This window comes from Pelodiscus sinensis, chromosome 4 (genome assembly GCF_052426305.1).
Source record: "Pelodiscus sinensis isolate ZL-2025 chromosome 4, ASM5242630v1, whole genome shotgun sequence".
Lineage (NCBI taxonomy): Eukaryota > Metazoa > Chordata > Testudines > Trionychidae > Pelodiscus > Pelodiscus sinensis.
This window is the reverse complement of record NC_143055.1, coordinates 34,541,730-34,558,465: the sequence shown is the minus strand read 5'-3', so window position 1 is coordinate 34,558,465 and position 16,736 is coordinate 34,541,730. Positions and strand designations below refer to the sequence as shown.

Genomic DNA, 16,736 nt, shown 5'->3' with positions numbered 1-16,736 from the left:
CAGCCCCTCAGCTGCTCTGCCCCAGGTGTCCTGATTCAGCTGATGCTGAAACTGACCAGCAGCGGCTGAATCAGGGACGCCTGGGGCAGAGCCGGACTATCGGAAGCGGGGGCTCTGAGGGGTCTGGGGTGGCAATCTATGTCTGTGGTATTAGGAGGTGTCCAACATCATCCTTTATGACCAGGGTACCTCCATCCCATCCGGGCACTGAGACTGGTTTGAGGCCCGGCATGATGAGAGAGCTACCCAGCACCATGTTTGAAATGCAGCATGGTACCACATCCAGTGGGCAACCCAATATCACAAACAGCACCTACCTTTGTGATATGGATGCCTTGCAGGAACTCAAGGGGCAGGAGGACCTAGAACCGATTGGGGCATCATCTTTCTATTTTCCTGATGAGTCTGTGGCAGGTTCATGTAACTCATTACCTTTTATGGATAATAGAGTGCACCAGGTCCGGCTTAGGAGGGTGGCTCACAATTTGGGCCTATATGCAGAGGCAGTCGTTGAAGATCTTGACCCCATGGTTTACATTCTTGCCCCAGAGAACCCTTTTAGGATAGCTTTTTTTCATTTATCTGGACAATTTTAGTATGGCAAAATGTCTGTGGCAGACCCCAGCCTCCACTGCTCACACTGCAAAGAGGTGTGGAGAAGAAATATTTTGTTACCTCTAAGGGACACGAGGATTTTTACACACACCAACAACCCAGTACTCTTGTGGTGGATGCAACAAATGTGAGAGAAAGGTAGAGGCAAATGCCCAAGTCAAAAAATGCGCGCGAAAAACCCCCACCACCAATCCCTCTCCCCTCCCCCCCTGAATCTCTTTAGTCAAAAGATCAGTTTATCGTGGGGTCTCCAGTTGAGAATTTCCAATCAACAGGTGGTCCTTAGCTGAAACAATTTTAATTCCTGGGCTTCTCTGGGAAGCTTTAAAGAGCTCTTGCCAACTGACTCTTGCTCAGAATTTACAACAATTCTGGACGAGGGTAAGGTTATATCAAGGATCTCCTTGCACAATGTCTGTGGGTATTGTGATATGCAAAAGCTTCTGGCTACAGGTCTCCAGGCTTCTATCTGAAGTCTAATGAACTGTCCAAGCAGCACTGTTTTTCCACTCTGATAGTCTTATCAGCGGACATGGCCCTCCCTTTACCTCTTTCCAAATTTGCTCACACAGGATCACAATTGCCTTCAGCATCCCAACTTGGAGTCACTCCATCTCATATCTGGTATGCAGTGCAGTGGTGGGGTTGGGGGGCAGGTGGATCTGGTGCTCCTGGAGAGCCGACTTTAAACCAACTCTTCATGAGCACCAGCTCTCACTCCCGCTCCCCACCCCTTGCCGTGGGAATGCGGGTAGTCAACAAGATTAAATGACAAGCCTAGGCTTATTGGTTAATCATGTAGTTTTCTTACACAATGACATCTCTGGCATTAGGACCTGTTATGATCTTGCCAAGATCCCAGCTCCTCTGCTGAATGCCCACTCTGCTTGGGCGCAAGCACTTTCCATCTCATTCTGACCCCTGTATTGATCCAGGATATTTGCAGCATGGCAAGTTGGTCCTCTGTTCATACGTTTATCTCTCACTAAGCTATCCTTTTGCATGCCAGAGATGATGCCGCTTTTGAAAGAGCACTGCTTTAGTCGGCAACTCTGACTCCTGCACCAGATAACTGCTTGGGTGTCACCTGCTTGAAATGAACAGGAGCAATCATTTGAAGAAAAACAAGAAACGATTACCTTATGTCTGTTCCAAGACCCACCCGCCTCTCCTGTGTCAGAGTCTTTGGGCAAGAAGGAACTGGCGGGGCGGGGGAGCGGGGAGAGAGTGTCAGCAGTGATCTATGTACAGAGTCATAGCAGCGTCACTCCAGGGGACTCCACAGCCAGCCAACAGGTACTGATAGGGGAAGAAACTTCTGACCACTGTGCCTGCGGCACATGCATACGTACTTGGTTTGGCCATGAGCAACACATCTCAGAGAACAATTGAAGGAAGGTAATCATTTCTTTGAGGATCCCTCCATCGCTTAGACATGAGCTAGATTCCAGACATAAGATTTAGACACATTTTAGGTACCAAGGGGACTTGAGGTACAATGGGAACCTTATTGTTAGGAATTTAGATGACAGTTTAGGAATTCTGACAAACTAAATTGTGGATGTAAAACCTAAAGACATAGATATCTAAATTATTTTCTGGATCTACGCCCTTTTGTGTGCAAGTTATATAAGTAATGACATTATTTTCCTGGAACTAGGCTTCTAAAGTGAATAAAACATTAGATATTTACAACTTGATTCAGTAGGCAGGTCTTTTTATTCAAAATGTGGCTATATGCTATAAACATACTTTATGTGTGGTGTAAATATTTTTTTATTGGATTTGTGGTGGAAATAAGAACCCTTTTTGTTTAAATGTGCTTGTTCCTGAACTGTATAACTCTAACAGCGATAGTTTATTGTCTGTGCTCTGCAGAGGCAGAGCTATTATACTCTCTGTAGGAGCTATTTATAGCTTGACATTGAATACTTCTTTCTATATTGGTGCTGCCTACATCTACTCAAAAAAGAAGTGAGGCTATAAAAAAAAGTCAAAGTTTTTTTTTTTTTCTTTTCTTGCCTTATCCGTATTCATCTAAAATGTTGCTTCAGGTTATTTGATCTCAGCTTAAAACAAAGAACCCGTATTTTTAAATGAGGGAGGATAATCTTTTGCAGTAGAAAGAAGCAAGAGCTAGACTGCTCAGTTTCTGCCCTTCACTGGAGAGACCCATCTCAAAAGGTACATGGGTACCTGGTTGCAGAGAAAAGAGTATGCATGGAATAGGCAGGCCCAGAGGTTCAGGGCAATATCGAGGGAGTAGTTGTGTTACCAGGGATAAAGCAGTGAGGGTATATTTGCAGTACAACTGAAAACCTATTGTGGCCTGTGCCAGCTGATTCACAGAGCTCAGGCTAAGGGGCTGTTTAATTGCCTTGTAGCTATTCTGTCAGTCTGACACCTGAGCAATAGGACGTCACAGCATGGCAGGATCCCAGAGCTGAGGCTGCAGCCTGAGTCCAAACATCTACACCACAGCTAAATAGCTCCTTAGCTCGCTTGAGCCCTTTAGCCTGAGTCAGCTGTCACAGGCCAGTTGCCAATGTCTAATTGCAGTATAAATTTACTCTAAGGGTGCACATATCTAGAACTACAAGACTACCTGGCATTGCCCAAGTCAGCTTTAAATTTTGATAAGAGGAAGCTGCATATGAAATTTGGTAGTCCTAGCTCTTACCATGTAGGAGTTGTTCTTGAACAAATGGACTCTCAGATGGGCACACAGAGAGAGATGCAAGCTTTCTACAATATATAGCAGAAGATGCAAGTGGCTGAGGTTGGTAGAAGATGAACATGAGTGTTTGATGTATCTTTAAGAGACAAAGGTAGTGGATGTGTCTGGGAGGGAAAAACTGGTCACAGACACCTTTGCCATTATTTTGCTGTCTCTAAAGAAGGAATGAAAACAGTTTTTCCCCTCTTCTAATACTGTCACCTCCATCATCACACTTAACACCTAATGGCAAATGTTGCCTCATGCATTTTATATTGATTGGCCCAAGTATGGGCACTTGATATGTGTTTACAGCCTGTCCAGCCCCCCAGCCATGAGGATGGAGTGCCAATGCTGGCTTCTTGCTACAGATGGGATGGGGGAGGGACAAGACTTGTAGGCTGGATCTGGCTTGCAGGTGGAGACAAGACAGGAAATTGCTCACCTGAAGGCTTTCCTCACTGCTCCCATTGGCCATGATTCTGGCTAGTGGAAGTGGAGTTAGGGGGTGCTGGAGTGGCAGGAGGCACAGAGCCAGGTAAGTGCCCCTCTCATGTTCAGACCCTGCACACCCATTACCCTCACGTACCCCACTCCAGCCAAGACCCTGCCTACTACTGTACTGTACAAGACCTTCTACTGTACTGCTGCACCCTCCCTGCCTCCCAAACCCCCCACCCTCAGCCAACTGCTGCACCCTACCTCCTCGCCAGACCCCAAACCCCCACCCCTCCTATACCCATTTTGTCATCATGGGTGGTTGGCTGGCTGTCCATGGAAAGGTCTGTGTTGAGTGGGGTGGCCTGCGGGCCCAAAAGTTTGAGAACTACTGTCTTAGGATGAGATTTTTATACAGTCCCAACTTCATTATGCCAGGTAAAAAGGACAGAATAAGGGCTCTAAAATCTCTGTATCTTACCAGAGAGGCACTGCAGAAGATAGTTGTGAAGCTATCTTCTGAGAAGCACTTTGCACGTTCTGAAATAGGAGTGGGAGGGGGGGTCTAGTCAGGGTAGAGGTGTAATGGGTGTAACCAGATGCATTATCTCCAAATTGTTAGCTAATATGGGACATGAAGTGAACCATCTTTTTATGTTGTACTAGGGGGCTGTGCCCCCTACTTGCTACACTCGCCACTCCCCATCTCTCTGGGGGTAGGTGTCTGGCTGGGGGGAGGGTGCAGGAGCAGGTTGAGGGTGCAGGGTCTCAGTGGAAGGGATGTGTGAGGGGGGCTGGGGATGTGAGGTCTTGGCAGGGTGGTGAGTGAGAGGGCTGGAGGTGTGGAGTCTCAGCTTGGGGGGGGGGGGGGGGAGTATGAGTGAGCAGGCTGGGAGTGCGGGGTCTTGGCCAAAGGGGTATGTTAGGTAGCTGTGGGTGCAGGGTTTCTGCCAAGGGGATGCATGATGGGATCGGGGGAGTGGGCCATGTGGCTGAGGGCAGAGGGGCAGCGGGACACAGAGCGATATGATAACATCACTCTGTTGTCCCACAATAATTTTTTTTGTGGGAGAAGGGAAGGGGGGAGAGAGAGAGAGAGAGAGAGATGAGTACAGGGCCCAGCACAGTGGAACCTGTAAGTATTACCATAATCTAGTGCAAATAATTTTTAAACCCACTGTGTCATGAGAGATGAAAAGACCTTTGAGTCTGGTATTGCTTCTCAAAACTAGACTTGTAGACTAAAAATATGTCGTATGATTCAGCTACTCATGAGAACCTATTTCTAGATAAAAATTCTACATTAAAATGTGAAGATTCCAAAATTATTCATGGCCACTAAAATAATTTTCCTCCCAAAAATGGGAGGGGTGTCATGTAGTATGAATAACTGCATTGAACTGTATATATTGTAGTAGATGGATTTATTAATAGAAACCATAAATCCCATTTTTAAAGACTTTCCTATGATATTCATAATCTGGATTTTTGTATCACTTCTTCACATTTTGTGATCTAACTAATATGAAACCTCAAACCAGATCTGATTTCAGTGGAGCTGTACTAATAGCAGATGAGAAACTTGCCCCTTTTATTCAGGTTACCAAAACTGGCTACAGAACAACACTGATTTGAAGTTGTAAGCAAAAATAAGTTTCTTGATTGTTTTGTATACTTCTGTGAAGCTTGCCATTATGTCTATCATGACCATGTCATTTGGCACTTTCAATATATGCCGCCCCTAGGATTAACTGAATTTCCCGTTTTCCCTTATATGTCTTTGTTTTAGGGTTTAGAAATCAAACTAGAATGCCAGAGGAAGTGCAGCACATTTTCATATAACATTTACATTAATAGCTAGCTAAAGTTTTGTGGTATGGTTATTTCACATTTTCATTCTCTCGTTTTCCCCATAGCAATTTAGCTGACATTTACTGTGTAGGTAGTTCAATACACATTTTAGTATGATAAGTCTTTTAAAAACTGAGTTATAGTGGCTATCACATAAAAAATCAATTGTATTCAGCTACATTTCTTTTAAATAGGAGCTCATTGTATATATTTATTTAGGGTACTTATAAATTTTCCACGCAGCAGAAAGCGGTTTTATAATAGAGGTCAACTATAGATGTGACACCCTTCCTCCCCTTCCCTCCCCCTCCCCCCCAAAAAAATTGCTAAATCTGAAAAGGCTAACTTTTTATAGATTATCTAGATGTAGTTAAATGGAAAATAAAAATTCTAAGGTGCAGAGCATGCTATTTTACACAGACCGGAAATCATTTAAATCTGTATACAGAGGTTTAAAGTCAGTTTTATGAAAATGCATGTACTCAGGTTTCCTTTCCTACCTTTTCATTCTCCCTTGTTTCATCCAGTCCCTTCACATGCAAGTAGCAATTCTGGACTAATTTAATGGTGTAGATATCTAATAATAAATGAGGAAAATTTACTCTTCTGAATAGCTAGGTTAAGAACCCAATTACATAAATTGGAAGTTAAGGACTTTTTCAAATGTACTACACTATAGAGAAGTCCCCAAAGGAGACATGCTTACAGTGTTAAATTGTTGGGAAATGTCTTAATTGTTCTAATATAACTTTCTTCCATCACCAGTCTCCTTAATAAAATGTATTCTAAGAATAGCCATTGTAAATACATTCCCCTGCAATAGTATTGTATGCTGCTGCAGAATTAAATAGCTAGTAGAGGGAGTACAACGTAATTAACAAACCAGATTATGGAAATAATATAGATATTATAAATGAGCACATTAGTGATGCTTATTGTGACAAGAAAGAGAATAGCAAATGAATATAGCTTTTGTCTTCTAATATGAGCAAAAAAAAAAAGTACCTGGCTGTGAGAACAAATATTACTTTTAAGCTTCTAAGAAGATATTATAATTAAAGCCAACTGCAAAATGTGCAAACTGTTGTCTTCAAACCAAAGAAGTGTTGGGTTTGATTTCAAAGTGCTAGTGCAAAGCAGGAGTGGTATGCCACAAGTTTCTATTCCTCCTCACTGTCCATAGTAGCTTCTTGCAAGTTTGTTTATTTTGCTGTAACTAGATATCTCAAAAGCTTCATGTTGTAGTGGTCAGTGAACTTAAAGGTAGCTTGATTCATTTAGGTGGGTGCCCTTGACACTATTTCTGTGTATCTGAATTGAATTCCTCACGTGATTCAGGGGTCCGCTCAGAAGAGCCATTTTCACTTGATTTCTGTAAGATGGAGGTTGCAATTCAGTTAATTGTAGTGGCCCAGGAAAAGGTGTTCACATTTCTCAGAACTGCTCACTGACTCAGTTTGTTCTGTAAAATCTGAGATGCTACCTAAAAAGTTATCTTCAGTTCACCAGATCTAAGTGGTTCCAGTCAAAGAGGTACATATCAGAGGGAAGGATGATGGTCCACTCATGGAGGATTCTGATGATGTTGTCTGTAGCAAGGAAGATTCTTTCTCAGGTCCTAAAATTGATGAGGATTCTAAAGTGATGAACATGAGTAGCAAGTGGGCAGTTGTACTGAAGTGAATGATGAACAAAATCTTTGTAGTCAGGAGGGGAAATGAGCTGATACTTGACAACCAGGAATGAGGCTACCAAACTTAAAACCTATTTGCCATCGGCACTCCCACACACCTCTGATGCTATGTGAAGTGTTGAAAATGATAACTCAAGAGTACATTGGGAGTGTTGGGAAGAGTGGTGTTTGTTGTAAGTCTTATCCATATATGTTCTATGCTGACGTGTAAGGAAGGCATAACTAACACTGAATTGTTTAGCTGGTGAAGACCTGAAGCAGCTGTAAGATATGCTCTCATGATGCCGTATATGCATTAGCCAGTAAAGCTAGGCAATTCATGTAGGCATCTCTGCTTCTGGCTTTCTTTTTAATAAAGGGATTATCTGATGAAATTACATCTGAACTTTTGTTTTGGCACCCATCTATGATGTCTAAAAAGCTTGAGCAGCAGCTGCACTATGACCAGTTACTTGTCCCAGAAGGAGGACATGGAAGGGGAACTATCTGCATTGTATAGCATAGCTGACTGTGGAGGAGAATGTAATGTATGGCACAAAATACATTCATACCCATACCAGTACTCTCTTGCTTAATGTAAAGGCAGGTCATATGCTGACCTATTGTCCGTAGGCAGAAAGAGGTATTCTTCTAGGAGCTGGTGGCAGTTGTAGCTCTCTACTGACAGATACCAAACTGCACTTTTTTCCTACACTAAAACTGTTCCAGATTAAACAGTGCAAGCAGCAGGGAAAGTAAAACGGTGTTCACCTCACTTTGGACAACTGGATCCCTACCAACTATTTACCTTTAAATCAATTAACCAATCAGAACAGATGTAAATCTTTTTTTTTTAACAGTTAATGTTGCAATAGTCTTTTTGCACTCAAATCTTTGATGCTAACCAGTAGAAATAGTCTGACTCATCACAAAACTGTTTCAGCTGGTAAGAAACAAGGATGTTTTCTTGTCAGACATCGATGGGAACAAAATGTGCTTCTTTTAGTGTTGTGTTGGGAAGCTAAAAAGATGAACAAAAGGAATGTTAACGTTCCTCTGTTTTCCATGGTATCATGTAGGGTCACATTTTTGAAAAGTGGATTCTTTATTAATAGAATTTGATATTATCATGTTTCTCAGAAGGTTCGGCTTCTTATATTTTGAGTAGCCAGCTATAATCCTGTCTGGATATGAAGGATCCCATAAGACTTTTGTAAGAATAGAGGTTTGTCCTGGTGTAGTGGGGCCAAAATTTTCCTCTCGTTTCCTCACCCCATCTTGTTGACATCTAGAGTTATGCACTGATTGGTTGCCATCCCCAGCTCCAGTGGTGCTATGTGTTCTGTACATTTGAAGTGTTCCGAGCTCCTTCAGGAGGCTGGACATTAAATAAACGTAAAATATAGTATTTGCCAAGAAATACAAAAGATACATTGAGGAAAAATATCTCAACTTTCTAGCTGCATTGTTGTCACTGATCCAGTTTGTCCCCTGCCCTGGTAAAGACCATAGAAAATGGCTTTGTGTGTTATTTCTGCAAGGATTTCCTTGAGACAATTTCCCCCACAGCATCTTGTTGGGGAGAACAGGTTTTTCTGAACTATAGTAAATCTCTTGCCCAAAAACATAGCAAACTGGCTGCAATCCTGCACCAGCATTAGCCTTGGCAGCTTCTCTCTAGCTCGCTGGCTTTTTGGCAGTGACTGCCCTGTGGTGGTGAGCAGTTTAGATCAGAGATGATGTGGGAGTACAGGTGGTCTGCTGTGTTTGGAAGTGCCTCTTTGCACAGTACGGTCCTAGGAGGGGCCTTTCTACAATCATCTCCTCAAGGATAGATCACCTTTTCTGTGTAAATTCTTCAGAACCAAAGTTGGCCCAGATGGAGTTGCTTCATCTGGTCAGGAAGGTAAAACAATGATATGGAGGCAACTGAGCACTCTTCCCTGCCTTCCCCCATATGGAGAGAGATCTACACAGCAAGGGGCTTCCAGACACAGCTCAAGGGTAGGGTCTGTTCCGTTAACTCAAATAAATAGCTGATGCTTAAAACTAGGCATGTGAACATGTAACTGTAAACCATTAACCAATAAACCTGGGCTTATCAGTTAACATTCATGGTTACATGCAAGCTTCTGCCCTGCTCCTGGGAAGCTGGCTGCTACCCTGCGCTGCTGCCTCTGATACAGAAGCAGAAGTGTGAGGTGGCAGTCAGCTTCCCAGGAGTGGCACACACTGGTTCCCAGGGAACTGGCTGCAAGTACATGTAACCACTGAGGGTTTTTTTCAGCTGTTCACATTTACACAATTACCTGCATTTTAACATCCTTACTTAAAACATATGAACTAAGGACCGATGATATATTCTGGAGGCTGACAACTTTCTGAAAATGATATTTAACTATTCAACGGAGAAAAAAGAAAATTGGTTGAAAATTGCTTTTTTTTTCTCCCCCAGGAAATGTTTTCCTACCTTTCAAGTCAGCTGAAGAAGCTAGCAGAAGTCTACAATGAGAGGCTGTTAGTCACACCACACAACCCTATTTCCTTAGGTAATTACTATTCAGCTTTCAAATAAGCCAGCACTTCTGAAATCTTCTATATTTTCAATATGCTTTCACACACAAGATGTATATCAGTTGGAGGGCCGCATGCAGTCAGTTAGGGTTCTGTGTGTGGCCCTTAAGATATTTTGGTTACCATTACCCATGTGCAAGATTGCCAAGTTCTGCTGGTTTCTGTTTGAGTAGTTCCCCCTCCCCCCCCACACACACACACACTTATTTCTAAAGTGACATGCATGTAAAGGCAGAACAGATAATCTGAGATGCGTTCTGATTGCACACAACATTGACTGGAAGAGTTGTGCATTCCCTCATTATCCAATCAAAGCGCTGCTACAGTTCAATCAGCACATACAGCAAATTGTAGGTATTTAAGTGCACTTAGCAAAATTACCCTATCCCAGAAGACTGTCTTGTTACAATAGTGTTGCAGCTGACTGAAATGAAGGTGGGCCACTCATGCGGCTCACTCACTAGCCTTGCTTGCCCATTGCTGTTATATATGGTTCACTTATCCGTTCCATTAATCTCATGCCAATACGAGTCCACTGAAATCAGTGAAATTACATCTGCCTAAAAGTGAAGTAGTGCATTAGTGACTCCGTGCCCTCTGTGTGTGTGTGTGTGTGTAGATAGTCTCTGTGTACACCCAACTGCTTCTAATTAAAATATGCTTCATTTGATCATGAGGGTAAAAAAGATTGACATGTTAGCATTTAATACTACATTATAAATAAGTTACCATTTATTTTATACTATTTAAAATAATTATTTCATCCACAACTGGTTGGTGCTGAACTTCAGTAAAATGGTCTGTTATTGAGACTCTTTATTTGCTTAAGGTTTTCATTGTAAGCAGTAACTCGGCTGAACATAGAAAACTGGAACTTCTCCCCCACACAATATCTCAACTGTATAAACAGTCTAATCAGATAATGAAGGGATATATTTAGGGGAAAATTGAATTAAATATATTTTCAGGAACGTTCATCTTAGTTTTAATCCAAATACTTGGGTCACTGTTAGATAAAAACTTACAATGGGTCTTTTCTGGTAACCGACAAGCTTTGTTACAGTGATTGAAACAGCTTATTTATGTTTTCAGCTATGACACTAGAAAACCTAGATAAACACAGTGACATGACTGTCACTCAGCTTGGATCTATGCTTTTCACAAGACAAGTTTCAGGAGCAAGGTGAGCATCTGAGAGATTTTAAGCATTTCTCATATTCATTAAAACTTGCTGTACTGTTAGGTTTCTTAGGACTTTGCAAACTAACCAAGGTATGTGTTCACAGGTATCTCTGGTGCACATCTGAAGCATGTTGTAAAGAGTTAGAGAATGCATCCTTCATTCTGATGCTGTCCATTAGTTAAGCTTTCCCACAAGTTGTTTTCCTGTTTTTTTTTTTTTGTTTTTTTTTTTTTTTTTGCTTTCCCCCATGTGTCCTTATGCATGCAAGGAACTCCCTGTAAAAATCTGTTGAACCACTAACTACATAATGTCTGTCAAACTTCTCCTTAAAACTTGCCACTATTAGAATCCCTGAAGAATACTAGATGTTGGCTAGACAATTGGTATACTATGATATGACCACTGATTATTATGCTGATTACTATGTTACATTGTGCTACCTCTCTGTTTGCTGTAGCACCTAATAGCACTAATCTTAAAAATGTCCTTGCCCTAAATTCTTCATTGTTTTTTGTTGTGTGGCAGTGGTGCTTAGCATAACGTGGTCCTGATTCCTAATTAGGGCCTTGTAGCTGAGATACCACTGTGCAAATCAATAATCTTAGAATCATAGAATTGGAAGAACCTTGAAAGGTCATTGAGTTCAGTTTCCTGCCTTCTTAGCAGGGCCAAGCACTGTCTAGATCATACCTGATAGATGTCTATCCAACCTACTCTTAAATATCTCCATAATAATACATCTTTCACTAGTTGTGGAAGACATTACTGTATGACTTCAGCTGTATTTTATAAACTCATTTTGTGCCAGAGACCTGGGAAACACATTACAGTAAACTTCCGATTATCCGGCACCTTTAGGACCCAGGGGATGCCGGATTATCAAATATGCCGGACTATCAGAAGGGGATGCTATGAGGGATCTGGGGTGGGGGGAATGCCACCCCAGGCCCCTCATAGCCCTCCCTTCCGATAGTCCGGCTCTGCCCCAGGCGTCCCTGATTCAGCCGCTGCTGGTCAGTTTCAGCAGTGGCTGAATCGGGGATACCTGCGGCAGAGCAGCTGGGGTGCTACCGGGTTGGTTCCATAGCACTGCCCCTCGGTGCTGCAAGACAAACCCAGCAGCACCCCAGCTGCTCTTGGGGATGCCTGGGACAGAGCAGCCGAGGTGCTGCCGGGTTGGTCCCGCAGCCCCGAGCGGTGGCGGCGCTACTGGACCAACCCGGCAGCACCCCAGCTGCTCTGCCCCTGACATCCCCGATTCAGCTGCTGGTCAGTTTCAGCAGCGGCTGAATCAGGGAAGCTGGGTGCAGAGCAGCTCCAATTGTCAGGCTGCCCCGAGCACTTCCGGGTTCCTGATGGTGCCAGACCATCAGGAGTGCCGGAGCATTGGATGCCAGACTAATGGAGTTTTACTGTATTATCTGTAATGTTATTTGTTGCTTTTTGTAGCGTGAAAAAAATCTTATTTTCCAGAACTAACTTGAGCCTGTGTAGGTGGAAAAATCATAATCTTAGAAATACCAGTGTGTGACAAGGGTAACACAGGCCAAATAATTTCTAATGATTTCACTTTGAACCTTTTAGAAGAGGATGATCTAAGACTTGTTTTGGCAGAATTCCTTAATCTGAATATTGCTGCTGTCAACTAACTTGTGCTACAGTTAATGTCATTTTCTCTAGCTGAGCTGAGTGTTTTCACATTGGAAGATATGCTTCATTAGCTTGAATTATTCTACTTCTTACATAGATGAACTACAGTAAATCCTGTATGCACAGCAGTTAGATGGGGTGTTTTTTTGTTTGGCCTAATAACTTTTACTTGTCCTGGCACTACAGTCCTCTTTGAGTAGATTGATCTCTATAGATACCATCTAACTTTGTTTTCATCAAGTTTCAAAGTTCCAGTCCTTACTGGTGCCTATGCTGTTTTTTGTGTAGTTCTTGATTTTAATGTTCTTTAATAATTGTGTGTAAAAGTATATGAAATGAACCATTTGTTTATAATTTACAGGTACAGTATTGTTATGTGTGGAAATGCTTGTAAATTATTTCAGAATGGTGGTGTTCTTGTAAACAGCATTTTAAATTGTGCTCTTATTGTTTCAGGGTGGTTCCCCTTGGGTCTTCACAAACAGTGAATAACTACACTTTCAAAGGCTTTATGTCACATACAAATAACTATCCCTGTGCTTACCTCAATGCTGCCTCAGCAATTGGAATGAAAAAGCAAGACGTAGACCTGTTCTTAAAAAGACTGGAGAAATGTATGAAGAATTTTAGAAAAGAGAAGAGCTGTGGAAAAGATGTACCTGAAATTGATAACTGTATTAAAGATACAAGTGTGGGAGAGACTGAAGACTAGAATGAGATGTAGATTTTGGAACACACACAGTGGTGGTTGAGGTTTTTTTGAAGGAGGGCTTGGAATATATGAGGTTTGTATCCAATTTACATTGTGGAATAGGCAATATAGGGAATGGAAAATTCAGATTTTAAAAAATTGACATTCTCTTCTACACAGAAAGCAAGACACAAGACTTTTGTGCCTCTTAAAACCCACTTAATGTACTCAAATGGTATGAAGATCCTTGAGCTGGGTCTTTGTCTAGAAATGAATTGATCCCTTGTGACTGGAGTTGGACAAATATCTGAAGAGAATTTCAGTGAATATTAATATTTTAAATTGAATTTACTTGAGCGGTGTTTGCATCCCTTCTGATTTTGCTGTAGGTGTTCATTCAGCAAGCAGTCTTCTTTTTTTTATTCAGCAAAATGCCTGGGGGGTGGGTGCATGCGTGCGTGTGTGTGTGTGTGTGTGTGTGTGTGTGTGTGTGTGTGTTTGCTTTTGACTGCATTCACAGATATCTCCTGCTCCATCTCTTTATGGCGGGGATGAGGAGGAGAGAGATTATTAAATGAAAACTTCAAATGTGAGGATGGGATACAGTGGTGAGAGGTGGTTACTCTGGGTCACTTTCCTGGTAGTAAGTTGCAAAGTTGCAAACAGCAGCCTTGTATTTGGACATGTTCTTTGCCAGGGCTTTGTTGACTTGTTGATTTAGGCCTGTAAACATTTTTATTAAAAAAAATAGGATTCATTGGCTGTATGCAGAGTGGCAGTTTTATTAAAGCTATGCCAAGTCCTTTATTGGCTGAATGGAGAAAGATTTAAGTCTCGACTGAATGGCATTTCTCTGTAATAACTTTCGTCATGCCACATCTGATCGACTTTAAAAATAAAGGAATGTTTTTGGCATCCATGGGCATACTTCTGTGGTTCTGATGGAAATCAGAACATCAGAAGAGCCTGATTGAAAGGAAAACCGGGGCCTCAGAGTGCTTGGTGCCATGAGAATCTCTGTTCCCCCCCAGTACTTAGTGGAGGCAGCAGCTTAACTGACTGAGGAGACTGTAGCCTGCACGCTAAAGAAATAAGAGTTTTAAATGGATGATTTGTAGGGAGGAAAGTGGGCATATGGAGGGGGAGAGCAGCATGTATGGAGGGAGGAGTCGGGACCTGGAAAGAGACGGTGACAAGGATGAAGGAATGCAGCAGAGACCAGAGGGATGAGGCAGTCATGACAGGTGAAGCAGGGACCCAGAAGCAGAGGAAAGGGTGATGGGGGAAGGAAGCAGGGACTCAAAGAGGATTAGGGATGAATGATGCTGGTGGTACAGGAAGCAGGCATCTGCATGGGAATAGTGGTAATGGGGGAAGCAGGAGCTCAGAATGGAGATGGGCAAGAGGAGAAAGCAGGGCTATAGATGGGAAGTTGGGGTGGGCTGTAAATATGGGGAGGTGGAGCAAGGACCTGGCTCATGGTGAATGGTGTTGGAGAGGGAGGTTTGCAGGGAAGCACATAGACCAGAACAATGGGGATGCACACAGGGATGCACATAAGGAAGAGGGTGAAGGAGTTGTACGAAGATCCTGAAATAGAGGAGGAATGACTGTGATGACTCTCAGGGAACTGACTCCAGGAGAAAGAAATGGAGGCGTGTGTGCATGTTGTGCTTGACCTGTAGAGAGAAACACACACATGCACATGCGTATGTTCATTCTCTCTCACTTCATTTTATGGTTTCACAGTCTGAGATGACTTTGCATATTTTTAATTTAACATATGATCACTGTTTAAATGCTGCAATAGTTCCATCCTCAAGTTAGATTGTAAACAAGTAAGTTAACAGTCATGATTTGTAAGTACCAGTGTAAAAATGCTCTTATACAAACCAGGGCTCATAAATTGTTGAATTCTGTCAGCCAAAACAGAGCCCCCTATTTTGCTAATAGCACCTGGATTGATGCCACATTTGTCCATTTCTTCCACAGGCATCTTCATGACTCTTGTCTTTTCCTTAACACTAATCCCTATGACTGGAAGGTCCAGTACCTTCTCTGCAGTCAAATCCATGCCCCTTAAACTAAAAACCTCCATGATATTATTGCTTACCTCCTTGCCCCGTTTTTTCATTCTCACTTGTTATGTCATGTTGCATCTTAATTTAGAGTGTACATTATTGAGGCCATATGTTATGAGTAATTTAATAATAACTTCAAATTTGATTTAAATAATCCAAATGCCAATGTATTTTTAAGCTATTAATAGAAAAAAATACCAAAGCTTTGTGTTGCTCACTTGCAATTCAAAGCTAGTTCTATACAAAAAATGAACCAAATGATTTAACGTAACGTTAATGCATTTAAAGGAAGATTATAAAGTTATTGACCACTATTTTCCTGTATCTATTATAAAGTAAATAATGTACATTACAATTATGCTTCCTTCAATTACTAACTTTCTATATGTCCTTTGTAATAATCAGTTATGGACAGGATCCCTTCAAGACCATGGAATATGCCACTCCTTGGAAGTGGCCAGAATTTCACAGCACTGCTACTAGAAGGTGGTGGTAGAATGGAGGCAGGGTGAGAACAAAAAGCTGGCAATGGCTGCCTTCCAAGACAATTTTTCAGTGAAACTGTGTGGGGAGAGGGAAAAAAACTTTGTTGTGCTGCACCTAGCAATAAAATTCATAGGACAGAGTGAACTGACCTTTAACCTGATGATTATGCAGAGATTTTAGGCAACTGCACTCTGCACATGAAGGAAGAAGGAAAACAGGGGCCTCTCTCAACTGCTCAAAAAAAACTGAGTAGGCTAGGGTTGTTTCCTCTAATATGTGAGATGCAGTTCTTTAGTTCCACTTTACCATGTAATAACTTGTGCTAATTATGTTCTTGAATGTTTGACAGGTCTCATTAATTGTGTACTAAGATTGCCTGTAATGTCTTACTTTAAATGATCAGGAGGAAAATACATAAACTTTTTAATATTTCTTTTCAGTCTTAAATATTGTCATCTAGTTGCTATAAATATAATTTCAGAGGATCAAGCAAATTCTTTAAGTGCTTAACTACATCCTTTATTGTTGGCATATGCTGTGTCAATTGGAGGGCAAGCCTACACCTTCAGCCAAGCTATTCCTTCAACCAAATGTATAAAGGGTCAGGATGATCCCCACCACTTAACATTTGTGCTATGAGTTGGTACTTGCACTTGCACTATCTGTCCATTATGTTATAGATAGGAACACATTTAAAATTAACTTTTTTCTTTACCTGGGATACTACCTTGATACTGGGATTTGTCATAATGCCTGAACACAAATCTTCAGATAAAATG

General features: G+C 41.8%; 1 protein-coding gene across 2 annotated transcripts in view; it reads left to right on the top strand.

Annotated features, from left to right (window-relative positions):
* Positions 1–16,389, top strand: part of SEPSECS (Sep (O-phosphoserine) tRNA:Sec (selenocysteine) tRNA synthase) — a 42,173-nt gene extending 25,784 nt beyond the window's left edge. For both annotated transcript variants that reach the window (XM_075930628.2, XM_075930629.2), the window contains exons 9-11: positions 9,748–9,841; positions 10,959–11,049; positions 13,156–16,389. In XM_075930628.2, coding sequence (XP_075786743.2) covers positions 9,748–9,841; positions 10,959–11,049; positions 13,156–13,411 — 441 coding nt within the window. In that variant the 3' untranslated portion in view covers positions 13,412–16,389. The remainder of the gene's footprint in view (positions 1–9,747; positions 9,842–10,958; positions 11,050–13,155) is intronic.
* The last annotated feature ends 347 nt before the right edge of the window (positions 16,390–16,736 follow it).